Below are 21,589 nucleotides of genomic sequence, written 5' to 3'. Positions count from 1 at the left end.
TTTTTATGTGGAGGAAAGGAAGACGCACTGCTTCAAGGGTAAGGATGTGATCTGACGGAAGGAGGTTTGTCTAAAGCCACGATTAAACAATTTTTTATAAACATACATAATTTTAAAATAAGTTAGTCCAAAAGGTAACCGTGTTACATTAGCATTGCTGCAGTGGTTCTCTGCCAACATACCCGACCCGTTCATTAACTGAGGGAAGAATAAGGCCACATTAATCCACCGTCTTCTGGAGTGTCCAAGCTGTACTTAGCATGTTTGCAGAAAGGTATTTGTGGCACTCGGTATGACTTTGCCCCACATATGAAACGTGTATCTGTATAGTATCCTCACTAAATCCAAATCTCTGCCTGTAAAGGTTTGGTAGGCACCCACAATGCACCTGCACTCCACAGGAAAAAGCCTCATTAAATGTTAAAATTTCATATTGCGCTTGAGGCGAATGACCAAAGAATCGCGGTGAGTAATCAGAAAAGGCGAGAATCACTGACAGCGGCCTCCGGGGTAGCTAAAACGGGGACAGCCTCCACACTTACAGAGGCTCTCACCACGACAGTCCACGCATCTGACAAAAGGTGTAACAAAGCAAACTGGAGACTCTGGGCTGAAGCGTTTCCCATCTTCACCATATATTGCTCGCATTTGATTGCAGGAAAAAAAAATGTTGGGTTGGGCAACAGTCAGCTGGAGGCCTGTTGACTTTCACTGCTAAGGTTCCTGTTTTGACAACAGATTGCTTCAGGTGGCATGTGAGGTGTGAATTAATCTGTGTGAGCAATGTGCCACCCTCAAGGACAGATGTTGAGCACACCCCCCACATCACCAGCTGTGTTTGCAAAGGGACATACCTATCCCTTGTGAAGTAAGGTAACTCTGATCCTGCAACAGTTACACTGCAGTGTAAAAAGCTGGCAGATATAATAAAAAGTCATCACTCTGCCTTGCAAAAGCGGTATAATTCTTTTGGGGTATCCTTCATTTTTAATGCTGTAGTTTATTAAGAGAAATTTCATGGCTGGTTGCCTAGGCCTGCTTTACATAATTGGCTATATATCCATCCATTTACCACTCTTCCAGTAGAGGGTCGCAGCGGGGTTTGGGGCCTGGAGCCGGTCCCAGACAGCACAGGGCGCAAGGCAGGAGGGGCCACGGACAGGATGCCAGTCCATCAAAGGAGACACACACACACACACACACACACACACATACATCATGGGCAATTTACAGCTACATAATTGACTATACAATTAACTATATACAGTAATCTTCAGAATCGGATGTGTACTTGCCTAAACATATTTAAAGTGATGAAACTTTGCAGGGGGTACACATTTTTTCTTATAGCAAATGCAAAAGTTGAAATATTTAATCACATTTTAAGCAACCTTCACTTTAGTGCGAAACGCTGCCAATTCCCAGTGAACAGGCCACAGGGTGAATGCGTCCGCTTCAGCGTTTAGTGCACTCTGTCAGCTAGTGACCAAAAAAGAAAGAGAAAAGAACGGTAATCCACTTAATTATGGGGGCTTAATGAGGAGACTGTTTACCCCACTAATTGACATTTGTTCTGCTAAGATCGGTAAATAACTGGATTGTGAAACTGTAAAAGAGGCCCAGCCTGCAGAAATGCCATGCAGGAAGTAACCGCTGACCCCCAATGGGGCACTGGTTTGGCAATGAACTGGGTGATCAGCTCAAGCCTCACTGATCCCAACCCAGAACAGACACCGCTGACGGCTGCCAAAAACGCTTTGCGGAGCCGCTGGAAGAAACAAAGATTTTTTTATAAACTGCCCATTTTTTTTTAATCAACTGCCCAGATTGTTTTATGGGTATCACTGAGAAACAGACAAGAAAAAACAAACTACTAAAAAAGAGAAGGATTGAAGCAGTGGAAATGTGGGCCTTGTTTGGGGAGGCAGAGATCACAGGACAGGACACTTCCCTGTGGCAGCCAATCTGTAAACAAAGGGCGGAGCTGGATGCCTGGCGTGGAGACGTGAGCGCTAACAGGATTAAGCCATAACACTGCTCTAAATGCGGGGGCGCTAGAGAGCCCCGGGCCACAGGAGCACCCCCGCACTGGGGGACGTTCCACTCGCTGACTTGTTAAGCTAACGGCCCCATGGCATGTGACACCACACTCACCCCCCTTGCAACTGCTAGGATCAACCAAATGCCAGCATTTTCCCATGGCTGCCCAAGCTGTCACATAAAAATCAGATGAACTACTAGAAATGCAGCGCCCCCCCCCCCCCCAAACAAAAACATTTTCATGTCTTTGGCAGAAAAACCACTCGCACGGAAGGAACGGAGCACCCAGGCTCTGTCATCGGGGTTCAGGTCAGGATCAGGCTGTCATGGGATCAGCGCAGAACCAGTGCAATGGGCCTGAACTCCATCCAGAGCAGCCACGTCTTCCTGCGTCTAAGGCAGCTCGCCGTCTCACTGTCACAGCTACTCAGCCAAGCAGAGAATCTAATTATACAAAGGCACTCGTGACAAAATCCTAGGAGGCCCACAGCCCAGCCCTGGGTCCGGATGTCTGCTGTGGGGAACGGCATCCCTGATTTCACCTCAGTGCCCCTTTTTAATGACATTAGGAAGGGGGGGGACCTCATTGTGTACCAAAATGTCTTAAGGCATATCAACTCCCACTTTGGAGAGGATGGGGGGTGTTTGAAGGCTGCCTCTTATGCCTCTTACCAAGCCGTTCTCGATCCGTACCGCGAACTGACGGTTCTCCATCGTGATGTATTCCAGCCATACCGGAGTCATTGCCGCGCTGACATGGCCCTGGGCAAAAGCGTAAATAAACCGAGCTGGTTGTGTCACCACAATCTGACTGGTCAAAATGCCGGGAGACACCGATGTTCTGGATGCACATGGATTAGGAAAAAGGCCATATTCTATATATTATTCATTATTAATAGTATCTCAAACTGTGATGTATTGAAGCATTCCCAATAATTCAGAGCTTTCTTTCCCATTCTGACATTCAGTTTGGAGTTCAGGAGATTGTCTTGACCAGGACCACACCCCTAAATGCATTGAAGCAACTGCCATATGATTGGTTGATTAGATAATTGCATTAATGTGAAATTGAACAGGTACTCCTTTTGGTGAGTGTGTATATATATATATATATATATATATATATATATAGAGAGAGAGAGAGAGAGGGGTGTAATTTTGGGGGCCGGGAACCAATTAATTGGTTTTCCATTATTTCTTATGGGAAAATTCGATCAGAACTCGAACTTTTTTGGATTCGATCCGGAGTCCGGAACGGATTAAGTTCGAGAACCGAGATACCACTGTACTTAAAATACTATAGAACAGCATGGTTTCGTAATGCAAATTTACACAAGTGAATGCTAATTCTGCTAGTGTTTGATGCACAAGACAGTGATTCTCACAGACTGGCCAGCCAAAATCTAGCAGAAATTAGCACATAATAAATCATGATGTAACTGTGTGAAAAGTAAATAAATGTCTCTTTACAGCGGGTAGTTCTAACGGGCAATGGATATTCAGGCTACAGCAGATACAGGGTCTGTCAGTGACAAATTTGAAATATTCCACAGAATCTTATTACTCACCCTGTTTGTGGATGCATGAAGAAAACTGCACCATCTAACATGCAGGCATGTCACTGACTAAACTGGCTCTGCATTAGCTATAGTTAGGCATAATGCTACATTGCTGAAATTCTGATTTAATCCAGCCATTAATCTTTGTCAAGTCAAGACATGATTTGAGTTCTACAACTTATTCAGCGAATTAATTTGGGCACAAATGCCAATCATACACCTCTCACTTTATAACTTAGTGTAGCATTAGCAGAATGAGTGAGACCTTAACATTATTAGAATGTGATCATGCCCTGATAATGTTCTCCACAAAAACACAAATTTTGTCATAACTCACTTTTACAAGAATTGTGAATTATCGGTACCCAAACATCAGATATAATAATCCAATAGGTACCACCGAACGTGTCCATGAACCTTTTATGAAATGGTCTCAGTGGCAAAAAAAGAAAAACCCGAAATACTCTTGTGCGTTTCCTTCTAAATTTGTTTTGACATCCAGCAAAATTAAATCATTCTTGCTGCGAATTCCAGTGTAATTAAATTAAACCCAAGCTGGGTTGGGCCCATGGACAGTGCCATCATGGATTGCCGATGGCTGACAGACATCAGCGTACCAATCCCCCCCAATTCCAGTATCTCTGCTAGGCGCACCCAAAAAAATCTACTTGGTTTGCACCTGCCTCAGTAAATCAGGGACAAGTCTTTATTTGTATCGCAAAAGTGAGGATTAAATCTTACCTGCAGAACAAACTCTCCCATTCTCTGCTATACCTGTCTTACACAAATGATTCCTAATCATTATATTGTTGTTAACCTTTTTTCCCCGATTTCTCACCCAGCACATTTAACTGTGAACGTAATCAATGAATCAGTAATACTCTAATGACTAGAAGAAACACTTTATGATTTACTGTCACATCCTGGCTGTTATAATTTGATTTCCCACACTGTATTTAGGCAGCCCTAGTTTAAGCTAACTACTTGGCATCTTCAAATAATTAAACATTTTTCTGATTAGTTAAAAATAGCCTATCCATTTTCCATAACTGCTCATCTTATTCAGGGTCACAGGGGGTCCAGATCCTATGGGCGCAAGGCAGGCAACAACCCAGCATGGGGTGCCAACCCATTGCAGGGCGCACTCACACATACAGGCACACTTACGGGCAATTTGGTACCTTAATCTCAGCATGTTTTTGGACTGTGTGGGGGGGGAAACCAGAATACCCAGAGGAAATCCCATGGCAACACTGGGAGAACATGCAAACTCCACGGCCCTGGCAGAGACTCGAACTCAGGTGTGAGGCAACAGTGCTAACCACTGCACCACCGTACCACCAATTAACATTCAAAATAATTTTAAATACTGAAGCATGCGATTTGAGACTCAGCAGGCTATACAGTGGAAAAGTAAGGAAAGAACAGCTGTGAATGGGCTGGTCACGTCACTTCAAATGTACAAAAAATACAAAAAGTAATAAAGTAGAGTGGTACCTCAGTTCTCGAAGTCATTAGAACTTGAATTTCTTAAAAGTCGAACCAACCAGTTCGAAAAAAGATTACCTAGAGCTCGATCTGAATCTCAGAAGTCAAACTGTGAACGCCGACCTAAGATAACTTGTAGGAGCGGGGAAATGAGTCACGCAGCACCTCTCTCAGCGGAAACAAAGGGTAACGCTTCAGTCTCAGCCTCACATTAGCTGTGATAGCACCGTGCATGTTTACACTAACTAAATACATATATTTAGACAGTAAAAATACATTTAGACAATGATAGACAGTAACAGTAATTATTATTATATAATAAAATACATTTTTAAATAAAGATTTCTTATTCATTATTTTAATATTAATAATAAACCATTAATACGTTTAATTATAATAATAATGTCGTGCCGAGCGGGGACGGAACGGAGACAAAGGCGCAGACATCAGGGTATTGGGGAATACGGGGTTTAATTACAGGTAAGGCAGGCAAAACGAAGACGGACAATACAATGACCAGACTGGGGAAACAAACTTAAACGCGGACGAAATATAGAGGACTAATGACAATAACCAGAAACAGCTGATCACACGGGGATTCCACACGGGGTTAATGAGGGGGCGTGGCACACAAAATGTTTGGATCATAGCTGTCAAGTCTCCCGTTTTGGCCGGGAAACTACCGTATTTTACCCCTCTTTCCCGCTGTCCTCCCGTATTAGTATTTTCCCGTAAATCTCCCGTATTATAATATCATTTAAAAAAAATTCCTCTGCCTCTCCAAACTGAACTGTCAGTAGCCTCGCGAGAACTGCCACCTGCAGTAGTCTGCAGGTCATTTACAACATTAACCAGGTCATAAATGCAGAGGATAAAATGGCAATGCTGAGTGCCAAAAACAACGTTACTTTCACCTTCTGTGACGACTTCAACAAGGATACAAAGTCTGCAACAAATCTGTATAAGTCATTAGTGAATGCCAGAGAGCCACATGAGTGAACATGAGAAATTAAAAGAAAATGTGTAATGAAAATAAAATGTAAATGACAAGTGGTTATTTTAGATTTCTTGTACACCTGTCTTAAAATGTAAGGGATACTGGAGCTTGGTTGGGGTGGTGGGGTGGCTCGCGGTGGGTGGCGGAAAATTTCCCTTATTTTCAAATCCAAAACTTGACAGGTATGGTTCGGATACATTTATTTTCTTACTTTACAAATGACTGTTTTGATAAATGTGCTTTGATGTGTTTAGTACAGTATATGCTCTTCTTGTTTTATCCGGTTCATTTTGTGTTTAAATGCTAAAAAAAATATATATAATTTTTTTGGGGCCAGGAACCAATTAATTGGCTTTCCATTATTTCTTATGGGGAAAATTCGATCACATTTCGAACTTTTTAAGATTCGATCCGGAGTTCTGAACAGAGTTCTGAGGTACCACTGTAATAGTAAATAAGTACTTAAGGAATTAAGGAAATAATTTTTAAAAAATGCAAAAGAAACTATATAAAAATTTATGGTAGGCTACCTACCTAGCACTCGATACAAAAGTTCAGCTTAACCAATTGATTCTTGCCACAATCAGCCAACAGAGTTTTCTGTGTAAACAGCCCCGTTCACACTGCTGTTTGTTTTAGGCACCAGCATCAGGTGAGCTGCATGTTGTGTGGTTATGCTTAAATTGTCGGACCTTGCTGAGCTAAGGTCAGTACTAAGCAGACAGTGAGGTCCATGGTAATAAAGTGACCTACTGACCCAGTTGTTACCTTTTCTGCTATAGTGCTATAGGAGCTGCGTGTGGCTCAATGATTAGGTCTTTGTGGCCCGACTGGAAGGTCGTCGACTTGAGCCCCGGCCTTGGCAGAATAGTCAAGTCCCCGTTAGGCCCGTGAATAAAGCCTTTAACCCCCCCCCCCCTCCCAAAATGCTGCAAGGATGCCGGCTAAAAAGCCTGACCCTGCAATAAGAGTCCAAGCTTTGCTCTCGACTGTATATATGTGCATGTATGTCTAAAAGTACAGCAAGATGGGATGTGTGAAAAATAAGCTTTCCAATGTACTAACTTTGAAGATCATTTTTATAATGCAATTACTACAGCTGTATAAATGAATGCCATTTCAAATCACTTACGAAAAAAAACTCAGCCTTTTGCAGTTGATTAGTAAAGATCAATGTGAGCGGGATTAAATTCTTTGTAAACACAGGTCTGCTTCAGTTCTTTTGACATATTTATTAAAAACACGGCAACACGAGCGTGGCTGGCTATTGTCTTGCCTTTTTTTTTTTTTTTTAAAGAGGTTTTTCATGGTGGAGGCCAGGTCACTCGCTCCTAGGCAGTGTCCACCCCCTAACCCCCAAAGGTCATTTACATTCAGACTGTCCTCTCCATTACCCCCCACCCCCCAGCATCGACCCAGATCATCCAGCCCTGCCTGCCTCACAGCCTCCAACTGTCCTGGGGAAAGACAGCTTGCTGACGCCTGTGCCCATGAGAAATTGGGGGGTGGCGGTTTGGAGATCTCCAACAGAGATGATGGAGCTGAATGCGTGAGGAGCAGAGAGCAGTGGGGAGAGCTGGCTGCCCTGGACAATACGCTCCAGGCTGGGGTCTCATGGAGTCTCACCAAGCATTGGCAGCTGGCAAAACAAAGGAAATCAGATCTCTCCCTGTTAAATGCCCCGCGAACACTGTCTGTCCTTCTGAACCTCATTCCCTCCCCCTCCCCAGCACAGGCGTTAAAAAAAAAAGTGATAAAGAGAAAAGCCCCTCCCCCCAGCTCTCCATGGGAGGTGCCAACACACATATTCCAGCAGGTGCTGGTCCGGTAGGCTAACCGAGCTCCTAATTGGACACTACGAGCTACAGCTGCCCCCTCCCCCCAGAACTCAGTGCTGGCTGTTATTACCCCCTCATCCACCTGTGCTCCCACGACACTGCTTACGGCATCAGTCTGTAACCAGGAAGATCCCACCAACCTCGCCCCCCCCCAAGGAGGGAAGCCCAAGCAGCCTCAGATAATGCAGGCCCACTGTAATCAGCCCAAATATGCAAGCCAATCAGCCTTAGACAGTCAAAGCAACACCTCTCTGTACATCTCCACTGACGTTCAGTATCAGACGATCATCACTGTTATTAATATGGAGGTACTCAATTGGTACATGAATAAAAAACCTACACATCTGAGATGGAATTGTCAGAAGAATTTAGATCATGTGCAGCAAAGCACTGAGGCAGACGGTCTGCCCTTAACAACCGTGCCACCGGCTGCCCTACTTGCCAGTGAGGGGTGATCATCTCCACCAATCATCTCGAGCTAACGGCAGGTCCATGACGTGGTATTAAGAAGCTCCGCCTCCATAAAATCTCCCTGCATCTTTTCAGGTTGCACTGCTATTAGTTTTGTTTTTCTACAAGAAACATGGTATGATAACTAATACCCGGAAACATCCATCTGTCCATCCATTTTCTATACCCAGCGGTCCCATGCAGAGTTTCAGGGGTCCTATAACAATAAAAAACTGTTTTCTAAACCCTTTTTCCCTTAGAAATGAACTATTATTCTGCAAATTGCTGATGTCATATAAAGGCATTCAAACAACTGTTCTGTAAAACTAAAATATTAATCTCATTAACATGTAAAATGTTATCTTATAGAAAATGTATCCTGTCCACATGGCAATCTTGTCAGCCTAACTGTCATTCCTAAACTAAAATAATTCATAATTAAATTGAATGCAGACAGAAAACATGGTCACCCGGTGCTGCAGCAATTACAGTTTCACAATGAGTAGAACTGCAAGACAACAACTGCTGTGATTAATAAGGCAAATAACAAATTAAGTTCATGTGTTATAAACACATTTTACTGAGACAATCAACCACATGGCCTCCAGGGCACAGGGATGTCAGTCACCTTCATTATAACTGCAAACATCAGATGAGATTCGTTGAACCACAGGGCTTTACCCAGAAGTCCTTCTGCGGGCTACACTGTGATGCACTTTTTAATTTTAATAAGGAGCACATGGAGATGGATGATAAGGGAGTAATTTGAAACTGGCAATATAACCACAAGGACACATTTGCCAGTACTGCTTCATTAATCACATCTTGTTACCTCAGTTATTTAACTGCTGCTCATTAAACGAAAGCCTTCACATGGAGGTTTCAAGGCAGGCACCATGGTTATAAATTGTACTAAGGGAGACGATAAAATCAGTACACAGCTTTACAGTATGACTGCAGCAGTGCTCATATCTCACAGACCATAAGTGGTGTCTGAGATTTTTTATCACCTAACAGGAAGTAACAGCGGTCATGCTACAGTTTCATGAGACTAGCTGCCTGCATGCTCTCAAAACACACACACACACACAATGACAATCAGTTTTCACTGACTTCAGCTAAGCAACCCTGCAGGACCCTTTCCTACAACCCCTGCAGTATGAACCTCTCTTACCATTAAAGGGTGATAATTCACGAAATTACTATAAAAACACCTCAAATTCTGCATGATCTATACCATGACCATGATAAAATCTCAACATCAGCACTTAGACGCAAAAACATTCAGCAGATGGTGATCTTACCTGACACAGAGATTCTCATGGTGGCCTCCAGGGGACGGTTGTTGTCCAACGCGCTGCTGAGCTGAATCTCACCCGTACTCTGGTTGAGGATGACCAAATTCAGCTCATTTCCTGTTTCAAAACGGTATTGAAGCAGGTCTGAAACATCTGGATCATGCGCTGGGATGCGTCCAATTACCCCAGTTGGAAAGCTGCTGGACTTGTTGGTAACATAGTTGTTGAAGACTATTTGAAAGTTCTTGAGCACTGGCAGATTGTCATTCTTGTCGATCAACTTGACACGTACTGTGGCCCGACTCACAAGAGGGGCAGAGGTGGCCTGCACCACAATGATGTACTCAGAGCGAGTCTCATAGTCTAAATCCATCAGGGCTGTCAGCTCCCCAGAAAAGATATCTAGTTGAAAGACCTCGGGGATGTTGCCCTCTACAATCTGATACATGATCTGGGCATTGCTCCCCTCATCCGGATCAGAGGCAGTTATCCGTGAAACCACTAAGCCAATGGGACTGTTTTCTTCCACAAAAATATCAAAATCATCCTTCTCAAACACTGGTGGGTTGTCATTGACATCCAGGACACTCACCTGAATGTCCACCACCGTTTTCAGTGCAGGGAGACCTTTGTCCACTGCAAAGGCACGGAGGTTGTATGCTGGCACATTCTCACGATCCAACCGACGCAGAGTACGTACAATCCCTGATGTTGACTCGATGATGAAGTCACCATCACCATCTTCCCCACCTTGGAAAGTATAGAAGATGCGCCCATTCAGCCCAGAGTCCTGATCTGTGGCAGAGACCTGCACCACACTGGTGAAGGCAGGAACGTCTTCCATCACTGATCCCTGGTACTGGTCTCTAAGAAACCGAGGAGCATTGTCATTTACATCATTGACCAAAATCTCTAGGTATGTTGTATCCGACTTTTGCGGAATACCATTATCGCGAGCTGTGATGGCAAGTGTATAGGAGACCTGGTCCTCATAGTCCAGATCCATCTTTGTTGTGACAGCACCAGTGTCAGGGTCAATGTCAAACTGTGGGATGCTGTCCTCCATGTAGTAAGTGATGCGGGAGTTTTCGCCTGTGTCCTCATCTGTGGCGCTGATGACCACAACTGTGGTGCCAATCGGTCGGTCCTCGTTGATGTTGACAGTGTAATGGGAGCTCTGGAATACAGGCCTATGTGTATTGGCATCGGTGACATTGACAAACACCTGGGCAGTGTCAAGGCGCGTGCCATCAGAGGCTGTAACTACTAGGACGTACTGCCGCTCCAGTTTATAGTCCAGAGGTAGTGCCAGAGTGATTAGGCCACCACCACTCTGGCTGGTGATGGAGAAGCGATTGCGTGTGTTGCCACTGGAGATCTGATATGTCACCACACTGTTGATGTCCCTGTCTACCGCTGACACTGTGACTACACTAGTTCCCACTGCTGCATCCTCATTCAGCCGCATATAATAGAACTTTTGAGTAAATTCAGGGTTGTTGTCATTCACATCTAGAATGGTCATGCTCACACTCGCAGTAGAGGTCATGGGGGGGGAGCCATGATCACAAGCCTCTACCCCAAAGTTATAGAAGTCAACAGTTTCTCGATCAAGCTCAGCTGCCACCACAATCCAGCCAGTATTGTTGTTGATGGAGAATGGGAAACCAGGTGCTGTCTCGATAAGCCGATATTCCAGCCTTGAGTTCTCTCCCGAGTCAGCATCAATGGCCTGAATGTGGATGACAGAATAGCCTAGAGGCACATTTTCTAGGACAGTGGCTTGAAAGGGGGTGCTGACGAAAATAGGAGCATTATCGTTGACATCCAGCACCTGCACAGTAACAAGGCCACTAATGTTAGAGAGGGGTGGTCGGCCGCCATCCTGCGCCCTGATGCGAAGCGTGTACTCCTTGTTTGCCTCGTAGTCCAGCTGGCTGACTAAGTCCATCTTACCGGTCTGTGCATCAATGTAGAACTGGCCCCGGGTGTTTCCGCTCATGATGCTAAAGTGCACCACCGCATTGTTGCCACGGTCTCGGTCTGTGGCGGTCACCTGTAGGATGTGAGAGTTGGGTGGCATGTTCTCAGGCACCTGCACTACATAGCGCTTCTCGCTGAACTGTGGGGCATTGTCATTGTCATCTTCCACTGAGATGTAGACGGTAGCTGTGGAGCTACGAGGCCCTGGGTCGCGACCCTGGTCGTTGGCCTCCACCAACAACATGTAGGAATCTATCTCCTCCCGATCTACTGGTCCCTTGGTACGAATCACCCCGGACCTGGAGTCGATCTCAAACACACCATTGGAGCTGTTGTTATTGAGGATATTGTAAAGGATGTTGGCGTTGGCTGGGGCATCTCCATCAGTTGCCCGCACAGTGAGGACCTCGTACCCCACCTCCAGGTTTTCCCGCACACTCTCCTTGTAGTCCTGCTGCTCGAAAACAGGGTCATGGTCATTTGTGTCGCTCACAGTGACTGTGAGGGTCGCCATGGCTGTGCGCCGTGGTGTGCCGTGATCCATTGCTGTCACCCGGAACACGTGCGTTGACTTTGTCTCTCGGTCCAGCTCTTCAGCCGTGGTCACAGCACCAGTGACAGAATCCACTGCAAACAAACTGTTGGAGCGGCTATCGAATAGTGCATCGATAAAATACTCCAGCCTACCAGCTTCCCCCTCATCAATATCTACAGCTTTCAGCACCACAACAGGTGTCCCATTTGGCCTGTTCTCAGGTACAGATACCTGGTACATGGGCGGCTGGAACTGGGGGCTTGTGTTAACATTCCTTTTCCTGCGGTTTGCTATGCCTGCAGTTGAATGTGCAGCCTTCTGAAGGACCCTCTTTAAGTGGTCCTGCTCAAATGACCCAATACCTATTCGCCAGTGCACAGACACTGGGTCTCCCTGAACAGCTCCGCTCAGTTCCTCAATGCTAAGGCACAACCCCGCGGATGAACAGCTCCGGCAACGCAAATCCATCTCACGCAGTTTTCCAAGTTTCAAGCAGAACCGCTTAGAAGCCACCAGCCTCTGTCCCGAGAAGTGCAATTCGGGAACGCCGGATTTGCGGCATTGGAAACCGCCGCGAACCTTAGAGGTGGGCAGGAGATCCCGTATTCGAAACAGAGGAATTTCAGATTCGTAACACCTAGGCTGGTGATTGTGTACATCCAGTAGGCTGATTATATCTACATCGCGCTGCGCCTTTTTCCCACGCTTACTGCGACAATCGGCGCCGTGTACGTGAACGTCGTAGCGGCTGGTTATCAGGTGCCTGAATCCAGGGATAGATGCGTCTGTGCAGTCCACGGTAGTGTAAATTGTAAAGGGGTTAGAAGGGATACCGCTACAGTCTAATGCCTCCGAAACCATCACGGTGCCTGCCACCCCATCGATCCGTAAGAAGGTCCGCGTAAATTTAGGGGAAACCACTTGGTCCAGGCTGCAATTCCTACTCAGCTTTGTGATTGCAATTATGGTTCCAGGTTGCACATCCTCGCCGATGTGCACGTTGTAGCTTTCCGACAAAGCAACGAGTTTCAGTAGCCCGGTAACAACAAGCAGTACGTACCCCTTAGTGAAGATCATCTCCGCTGAACACAGTTCCCTCATGTCTCCTTCGCTTGCCGTATATTTATCGTGTCCGTCCCTCAAACTTTCCTTCGAGTCCGTCTCTTCTGGTGGGTTAAATCCATGCTTTCACTGTTGCCCAGAAGAGTTTAATTCGCCCGGTTATGCTTTGCACTCCTCCGCTGTTTGTGAATGACTTGTACAAAATGGCTCCTACTACTCCCATGCCTTGTGGGCTTCTCATTACCATAAACCTGACTCAATACAACAGAAGAAAGAAAAGAGAGTGCATGATTGTACCGCAACAGCACGATCGGATTGAGGTCAGACAGTGAAAGAGCGGTCCGATCGGCGCTGCTGGGGAAAAACCACCCGTTTAAGACCCATTTGAAAGAGCTGGAAGCCGCTTCTGTGACACTCAAGCAGGCAGAGCGCGACTCTGTACCTGAATTTTAAGCCGTGACGCGTTTGTAACATTTTATTTCGTTAATGAGTTGGATTATGTCCAGTAGAAACACAGTATCCTTTCAAAAACTGTACGTTTACAACTCAAAAAGTGCATGTTATGTCCATCATATATTTAACAGACTTACATTTAAATCACTCATGACTACAGTTAGTGGACAGGAATTAACTTAGTCTAAAGAAGTTGATCGTAAATTTGGTATTTGTAATGATTCAGCAAATAAATACCAATTTCATCAATACGGATTTAGGAGTAATATCTTTCCCGTATGTTTACAATCTTGCTAGATAAAACCAGATATAACAAGAGTCATTTCAATACTTTAACTCTCACTATTGACTAACCTTGATTACTGTTGATCACCCAAACCGATTACTGTTACATTAATATCTATTTAGCTATCATGAATTTTGGTATGAAAACATTTGGATAGCTGCCTCTTGCTTGTACCTTGACATCCGGACACATTTGTTTCATTTGTGTATTTTATGCTTTCTATATGAATAACATAAGATCCAGCATCTATATCTATCTGCATGAATAGGAAAATGTGTACGCATGTATCCGTAAAGGTCAATGAAATTAATACTAATATATCTTGTCGGTCTATAAAAGAAGCATCTTCTGTTAACATGTTTCGTTGACACCTCTATATACATTACTTTAAACCAGTAATTCTACAGCATGACTTATTGAAATTAACTTTAAAAAAACAGAATCCGTTTTGACGGACCTGGTTTAAAATATCGAATACCTTTAAAACAGTTGAGCAGCGTGTTGATTTTTTTTTTTGACCCATTTTGGAGGTGATACACAATAAAGTTGCTTATTTAAACTAGGGACAAATTTTATGGATGCAGAGCTGGAGATTATGTGACAAAAATAACAGTGAATTCTTTGTGTGTCTTCCGTGTACCGCCTGCTTTTCCATGGGTATACTGTAGCTAGTATACGCGCTTTTTCAGAGAGCTTCTTTGATATTTTTGAGCCCAAGGGAAGAAGAAGTAGGGCCCATGGAAACGGCAGAGAGTGAATTACTTGTTAGAGTGAACTGTGCTGCTACGAGTGAGTTAAGTGAGGATAGAGGGGTGTGGTTGTAACGGACAGCTACTAGCAGCAGTATTTATCATAGCTAATGCCAGCTTTTATGATAGTTTATGTTCTGTGTGTGAATCTGCATGTCAGTAAAAATGTGAAAAGAGTAACTGCTTGCATTAAGTTTATAACAAATGGTACTGCTATCATTGATGTTATGGTGCTTCTGCTTCAGTATGAAGTTAAGCTGAAGCTCCCTTTGTCGAAGCAGAAGAGCACTGCCCATATGTCCATTGCAGGGAGACTGGTTAGATACTTTTGATAGCAATTGCTCATACAGATGTGATCGTAGTAACTGAACGTTATGGCTATAAACCAGAACATTCTCCTCCACACATCTGGCCAACCAGTCCCAATCCCACCTGCAGCAGTTGGTTCAAAATCATGTGCAGCACTCAGTACTTTGTGCGATGTGTTTCACAGGGTTTAAACCTAAAACCTGAATGTTTATTAATAGCAAGATACAATACTGGTACAAAGACCACAATATGACACATTAACTGTGAAATTTTAAGGTTTACATTGTGATAATATAGCTGTGAAGGAAAGTTTGTGAGCCCCTTTGAATTTGTGATTTCTGCACATATTGAGCCCAACACAGGTTTGCTAATTCAAGCATGTATGAGGTGGATCCTTGGCATTTATCTGTCTCTTCTTTGCATCTAACCCCAAGTCAGTGAATGTATCTCTGAATCTTGGTCTGTTTGCACAGAACATGTGCACCTGGAAAATCCTCTGGTGAAGGCTTACATCATTCTGAAAATATTCTCTGAACACGCCCTCATACAAAAAAAAAATAATCTTAAAACCTTGTAAGATTTCACTTTCTCCAGGAGACATTGTATACTTTGTCTGTCAGAAGGGGATGAGTCTTTGGTTAATCTCCATCATTGTATTACAGCTCAAACCTCACTCAATCTGCTGGGATCAGAGTTGCATTTGTTAGCTATACATTTGAGCTGCTTTGAACTTGCAGGCTAGTGACATTTTGTGCACATTTGGCTTGTAAACATGGCTTTTCACAGGGATGCCAAAACAGTGTTTTTGGTACATTTGCTTCCTTTACCCAAATGATAATTTCATTGTAGGCTGTAACTGTGGAATTGACATTTTATTGGCTCTGTTACACCTGCTTTTTTTTTTTTTTTTGCTTTTTTCTAATTACATTCAGCTTTTTGTTCCTTCCCAGGGAATAGGGAGGGAGCTTAAACATGTACTGCCTGGTGGTCCTCGAGGACCTGTTTGAGAAACACTGATATATAGATCATCCATGTAAATATATCTGGCTCCACCTGCTGGGCTAATGCAGAAAAAGTCAAGTTCATCAGCTGATAAGCTACCCAAGCTTAACTGAAGAGATAAGATGTAAGTAGAGCTTCTGAGTCCTGAGACCATGGGGGAAGCTATAGCAACTAAAATCGCTGCTCTGCCTATGAATAAATGAATTTTTTTGTTCACCAGAACTGTTGAAAGTAAAACTTGACCCTACTTGAAAGAAGTAGTTGAACCTTTTCAGTCACTGACATTTTCAACTTCAGTATAGATCTCGTGCTGTGCGATACAGCTTTGTATTAATGAATGAATGAATGAATGTTACATTTATATAACGTTTTTCAAGACACCCAAAGGGCTTACAGAAGCAACAGGGAACCATTTCAACCACCACCACTGCGCAGCACCCAACTGGATGATGCGATCTCCTGTGCCACTGCACTTACCACACAGTAGTTTAGGTAGTAAAAGGGCAGAACTGAATTCACCAGTTATATATAGGAGATGATTAGGAGGCCAGATTTCATACGGTCACAGTGGGCAGTTTTAGCCAGGATATTGGGGTACCACCCCTACTCTTTCGAAAGATGCCCAGGGATCTTTTATGAACTCAGAGAATCAGGACCTCGGTTTTATATCTCACCATTTTTACAGCACAGTGTCCCTGTCACTGCATTGTGGATCCACACCAACCTTAGAATGGGCTGATCTGTGGGTGACACCAGCACCTCTTCTAGCAACAATCCCCCTTTCCTAGTTGGTATTCCTTCCAACTGTAGATGTTTAAAAGCAAATTTAATTTAAAATGCAGGATTGGCAACTACATCTCAGTGCGCAAGGCATAAGATGTCTCCCAGGAGAAAGCCCCAATATGAAACTGATAACATTAGCTCTTAAAGGCACAGTCACTTTGTATCTAACATACTGAGACACAGGGTACTTGTATGTAACCCTAGAATCATGTGCCAAAATACAGTGCTGCTCGAAAGTTATTATGACTTAAAATATCAAAGTTCTTCCTATAAATCCTAAAAGTAGGTGAACAGAACACCTACTTTCTAGCAGACACCTGAAGATTTTGGGCTAAACTTGACTGGTATTTGGAACTGTTCATAATTCCCTCCACCTTGACTAAAGCCCCAGTTCCAGCTGAAGAAAAACAGCCCCAAAGCATGAATCCGCCCCCACCGCGCTTCACCGTGGGTCTGGTGTTCTTTTGGTGATGAGCAGTGATGGACCTTTCGGAATTGTGACCAAAAAGTTCAGCTGTGGTTTCATCAGACCATAACACATTTTCCCACATGCTTTTGGGAGACTTGGTGTATTTTATTTTTATTGCAAAATTTAGCCAGGCCTGGATGATTTTCTTTTTCTTTGTGAGAAAAGGCTTCCGCCTTGTGACCATGCCCCATAGTCCAGACATGGAGAATACAGAGATTGTTGTCACATGTAGTACACAACTAGTACTTGCCAGAAATTCCTGCAGCTCCTTCAGTGTTGCTGTAGGCCTCTTGGCAGCCTCCCTGACCAATTTTCATCTTGTCTTTTCATCAATTTTGGATGGACGTCCAGTTCTCGTTAACGTCACTGTTGTCCCATATTTTCTCCACTTCTTGATGACTGTCTCCACTGTGTTCCATGGTATATCTAATGCCGTGGGAATTTTTTTGTACCCTCCTCCCGACTGATACCTTTCAACAATGAGATCCCGATGATGCTTTGTAAGCTCTCTGCAAACCATGGCTTTGGCTGTAGAAAGCCACTGAGTAAATGTTAGGAATATCCTACTAGGACAGCTGAACTTTATTTGGGGTTAATCAGAGTCACTTTAATTGATGGCAGGACTGTACCCAAAAAGACTGAATGCTGCAATTAAATCAAAAGGTGCTTAAGGGTGTGCACACTTATGCAACCCGCGTATTGTACGTTTTAAAATTTTTATGTTACTCCCCCTAACAGATTTGTTTGTTTTTCAATTGAATTGTACAGGTTATAGGTCACATTAAAGATGGGAAAGGAAAAGTTTTGAAATTATTTATTGTGGTCTCATTTTTTTACATCACAAAAACCTGGCATTTTAACAGGGGTTTGTACACTTTTTATATCCACTGTACTACTACATTATTTGTGGCCCCTCAAGTAAAGTGTTATCAATATATATGTAATTTTAAATCCCTTTAATAATTACAAATGACTATTATACCTAGAAGGGTGGCATATTCGCTCAGTGGTTAGCATTGCAGCGACACATGTCCATAGTCGTTGGCTTGATTCTGTATACATGGAGTTTGCATGTTTTGCTGTGTTTATAGAGTTTTCCCCAGAGTCCTTTGGTTAACTTATACTGTTTAAAAACATGTGTTTATGTGAACTAGTGTCTCTCAATTACCTTCAGTGTTATGTGATGGACTGGCATCCAGTCCGGGGTGTCCCCTGCTCCTGTACTTGGATTGACTCCAGGCTCAATGTAACCTTGTACTGCATAAGTAGTTACGGAAGATTGATGGGTGGATGTAGTGTACCTACCTTTCGATCTGACATATCAATATGCAGGCTCCATGAATACCAACACAGAAGACATTGGGATTGTGATTCATTAAAATGTCAGAGTTTTATGAAATATGTCAGGATGGATGCTATTGAACTTCCAAAGTTAAAGAAAACATCTACCCTGAGGCTATTTCCTTTTAACAAAAAATATGAGGAGGGCATCTATCCACTAGAGGGCAGTATTTCTTGGCTTATATGCACTGCAATGTCTACCTGACCCAGTTTTGCCTTCCTGGCTCTTATTTATACAGCCAGAGTACATTGTACTGTTCTCTGTCTTGAAGTTTCTTCTTTCCTCCTGCGATAGTTGATATTCTCATAGGTCATACAATAGTTTTGCAACATAGCAATTCGCTCATTCTGTTTTCTGTGTTACCGTAGCAGTTGTTACTTCATTTTTGTGGAACATTGTGTATGTAACCAACTATGTTGTGCTAACTCTTGATTGTGTATTACTTCATATTATGAAAGAGAAAAAAAATCACTATGGATTAAAAAATATTTCAATAGTACAAAAGTAACATATGAGGCTCAACTTTCCATAGCATTCAGCATTCACCTGTATATATGTCTGTGTCTCATGGAGATGGGGTAGGCAAAGAGAAACATTCCAATGTACCTGTACTTACACTTCTGCAAATGGCAAATAAAGGATCATTTCATCATCATTTCAGTACCTAGTTAGAAGGAAACTTCACAATGACCCTTGTGAATGTGCAGAATGTTCCTGTGACCAGAGGAAATACGCAGCATTCAGCACCAGGAACTGTCCAAAACAGATAAACTTGGCCTTGTCCTGCAATTTCCCCTTTTCAAAAGGAGCCAACCCGTGGCCGTTTATACCAAAAGGTGCAGAAAGGAGGCCAATGGATCTTTCTTTATTACGTGCATTATGACACGGGGTCTAATGAGCAGGGTTAGCTCAGGTAACTCAGTGCAAAGACTTCTAAGGCATATAGAAGCTCCTAGAATACTTACCTTTTTATAGGCTACAAATGGAATTCTGAGTTTAAGTATACGGGTTTAGGTTCTTAAACAGAACAAAGAAATAACACAAGTGTGTTATAACCATATCACATCTTCTCTTTTATTTTGTAGTAATGTAGTAGCAGAACCATGATTTCATGCAGCACGGGAGCCGAATAAGTAACGCAGTTGCAGTGTAGATCAGCATTAAAATGTTGAGGTACATCGAATGATCCGGCCACAGCGTGCCTTGACCTGAAGTACTTTCACCTCAAATGACCGGTATGTTTGGACATAATTATCTGCACCACAGTGGCAATCACAGCAAATTCTTGTCTCCATTGTTTCCGATCAGTCCTCCTTGTTGTCAAATTAAATAATAAACCAATTGTAAATTGTATCCAGTACATAGGTAGGGGGGCAGAGATGAGATAGAGACAGAAATATGGCCAAAAATCATTTGTCTTTCTTTACTTAATAGATCGAGGAGGACGGACATCACATTCAAAAGAAGATGATCGCAAGCTGAAGATAAACATAACAAAGAAGCACCAATATCAACTTTCTGATGCTCCTGGGCTAATGACAGATGAGGGAAGCTGTCAACACAGTGTGTCTGTCTTGTGTATAATCTAACTGCTAAAAGAACACTTTTAGTTCTGCCAAGGAATATTAGCTGTCATACGTAGCTACTAGCTATGTGTTGATATGAATAGAAAATTGTATAATGTAGTGGTGACACAGTGTATAGCATGTTATCTTCACACCTACAGGGTTGAGGGCTCGATTTTCACTCCCTGGTTTTGTGTATGTGGAGTTTGTGTTTGTATGGATTTCTTCCAGGTACTCCAGATTCCACTGTCTCTATGTATGTCAGTGTCTAACCTGTATTTCCTTGGACAGACTTACCATGACTGTCTGCTGTGTAAGTGGTTATGGAACATGGATCAATGACTCAGTGGTAATAACGCCAGACAGTGTTGCCAATTCTAAGATCTCTTCACAGCAATCAGTCTGTCAGTAGACAGCCAGTTTAACAGGATTTAGCTGGACAATTTTGTTTCTCACATGTGCTGTCCCATTGCACAGCTGCAGAAAACACTTTACAATGTGAATGTGATAACTCAAAAAGTATTTTAATGGGTATTACTACTTCAAAAAAATAAAGCATTATATGGATGTAGATCTACACCTGATTGATTCTGAGACAAATCACACCAAAACTGACATCAAAGAAAGGGAGGGGGCTGCAGAAGATGCTTGATCTTGTGTGAACACAGTAACTCTAAAAGTATTTTTGGATCTTTTTCAAAAGGATGATCTGGCGCTTTTAATTTTTTTTAAATTTGCCCCAAAATGGAAGCAGTGGTGGCACATGAAAGGACAGCCATGGACAGATCTGGTGAACCTGATTACATTGAGACAAGTCACACAAAGCTAGGCTTTTCATAAAGATTTTTTGGAGAGGTGGGGTAAGTGTGTATTGGGGCTAGAGATTGTAGCTGTTGGGGGGTGAGGGAGGAGGAGGGATTAGATGGGGGAGGGGGTAACAGTGATCTCTGGAGAATACATTGTCGTCGTTCCGACAGCATCTATTTACTGAAAGCTTTTGTATTTATTTGGCATTTGGTAAGGTTTTCACTAAGGGTATATTCTCTTTCAGTTTGCCTTTATTAATCGAGTTCAATAACCATTATACATTAAAACTTAAAAAAAAAAAATCTCTTTGGATCCTGGTTTTAATATATAAGAGCCTTGATGGTCTGGGTTAGGAAATATTTGTCTTGGTGCGTGCTAGATGTGGAGGGTTCATTTAAAATGTCCCAATATGGAAAAAATAGGAAGAGGAAAACAAAAAAGGAATTAGGTAACTTGATATGGGTAGAATTTGGTTATATATGTCATGCAAAATGTTTCAGAAATATAGCTACTCAGTTTAATGCATGCTAGTACATTGCTGAGTTAAATACTTAATTATAATTATAATATAGTC

General features: G+C 43.0%; 1 protein-coding gene across 1 annotated transcript in view; it reads right to left on the bottom strand.

Moving 5' to 3' along the window:
• The window catches only part of LOC111844723 (cadherin EGF LAG seven-pass G-type receptor 2), a 60,831-nt gene extending 47,176 nt beyond the window's left edge, over positions 1–13,655 (bottom strand). Inside the window, exon 1 of the mRNA XM_072712995.1 lies at positions 9,677–13,655. Within this exon, the coding sequence (XP_072569096.1) occupies positions 9,677–13,289 (3,613 nt within the window). The 5' untranslated portion in view covers positions 13,290–13,655. The remainder of the gene's footprint in view (positions 1–9,676) is intronic.
• Positions 13,656–21,589: the final 7,934 nt, after the last annotated feature.

Source organism: Paramormyrops kingsleyae, chromosome 6 (assembly GCF_048594095.1).
Source record: "Paramormyrops kingsleyae isolate MSU_618 chromosome 6, PKINGS_0.4, whole genome shotgun sequence".
NCBI classification, from domain to species: domain Eukaryota; kingdom Metazoa; phylum Chordata; class Actinopteri; order Osteoglossiformes; family Mormyridae; genus Paramormyrops; species Paramormyrops kingsleyae.
This window is presented reverse-complemented; position numbering and strand designations above follow the sequence as displayed.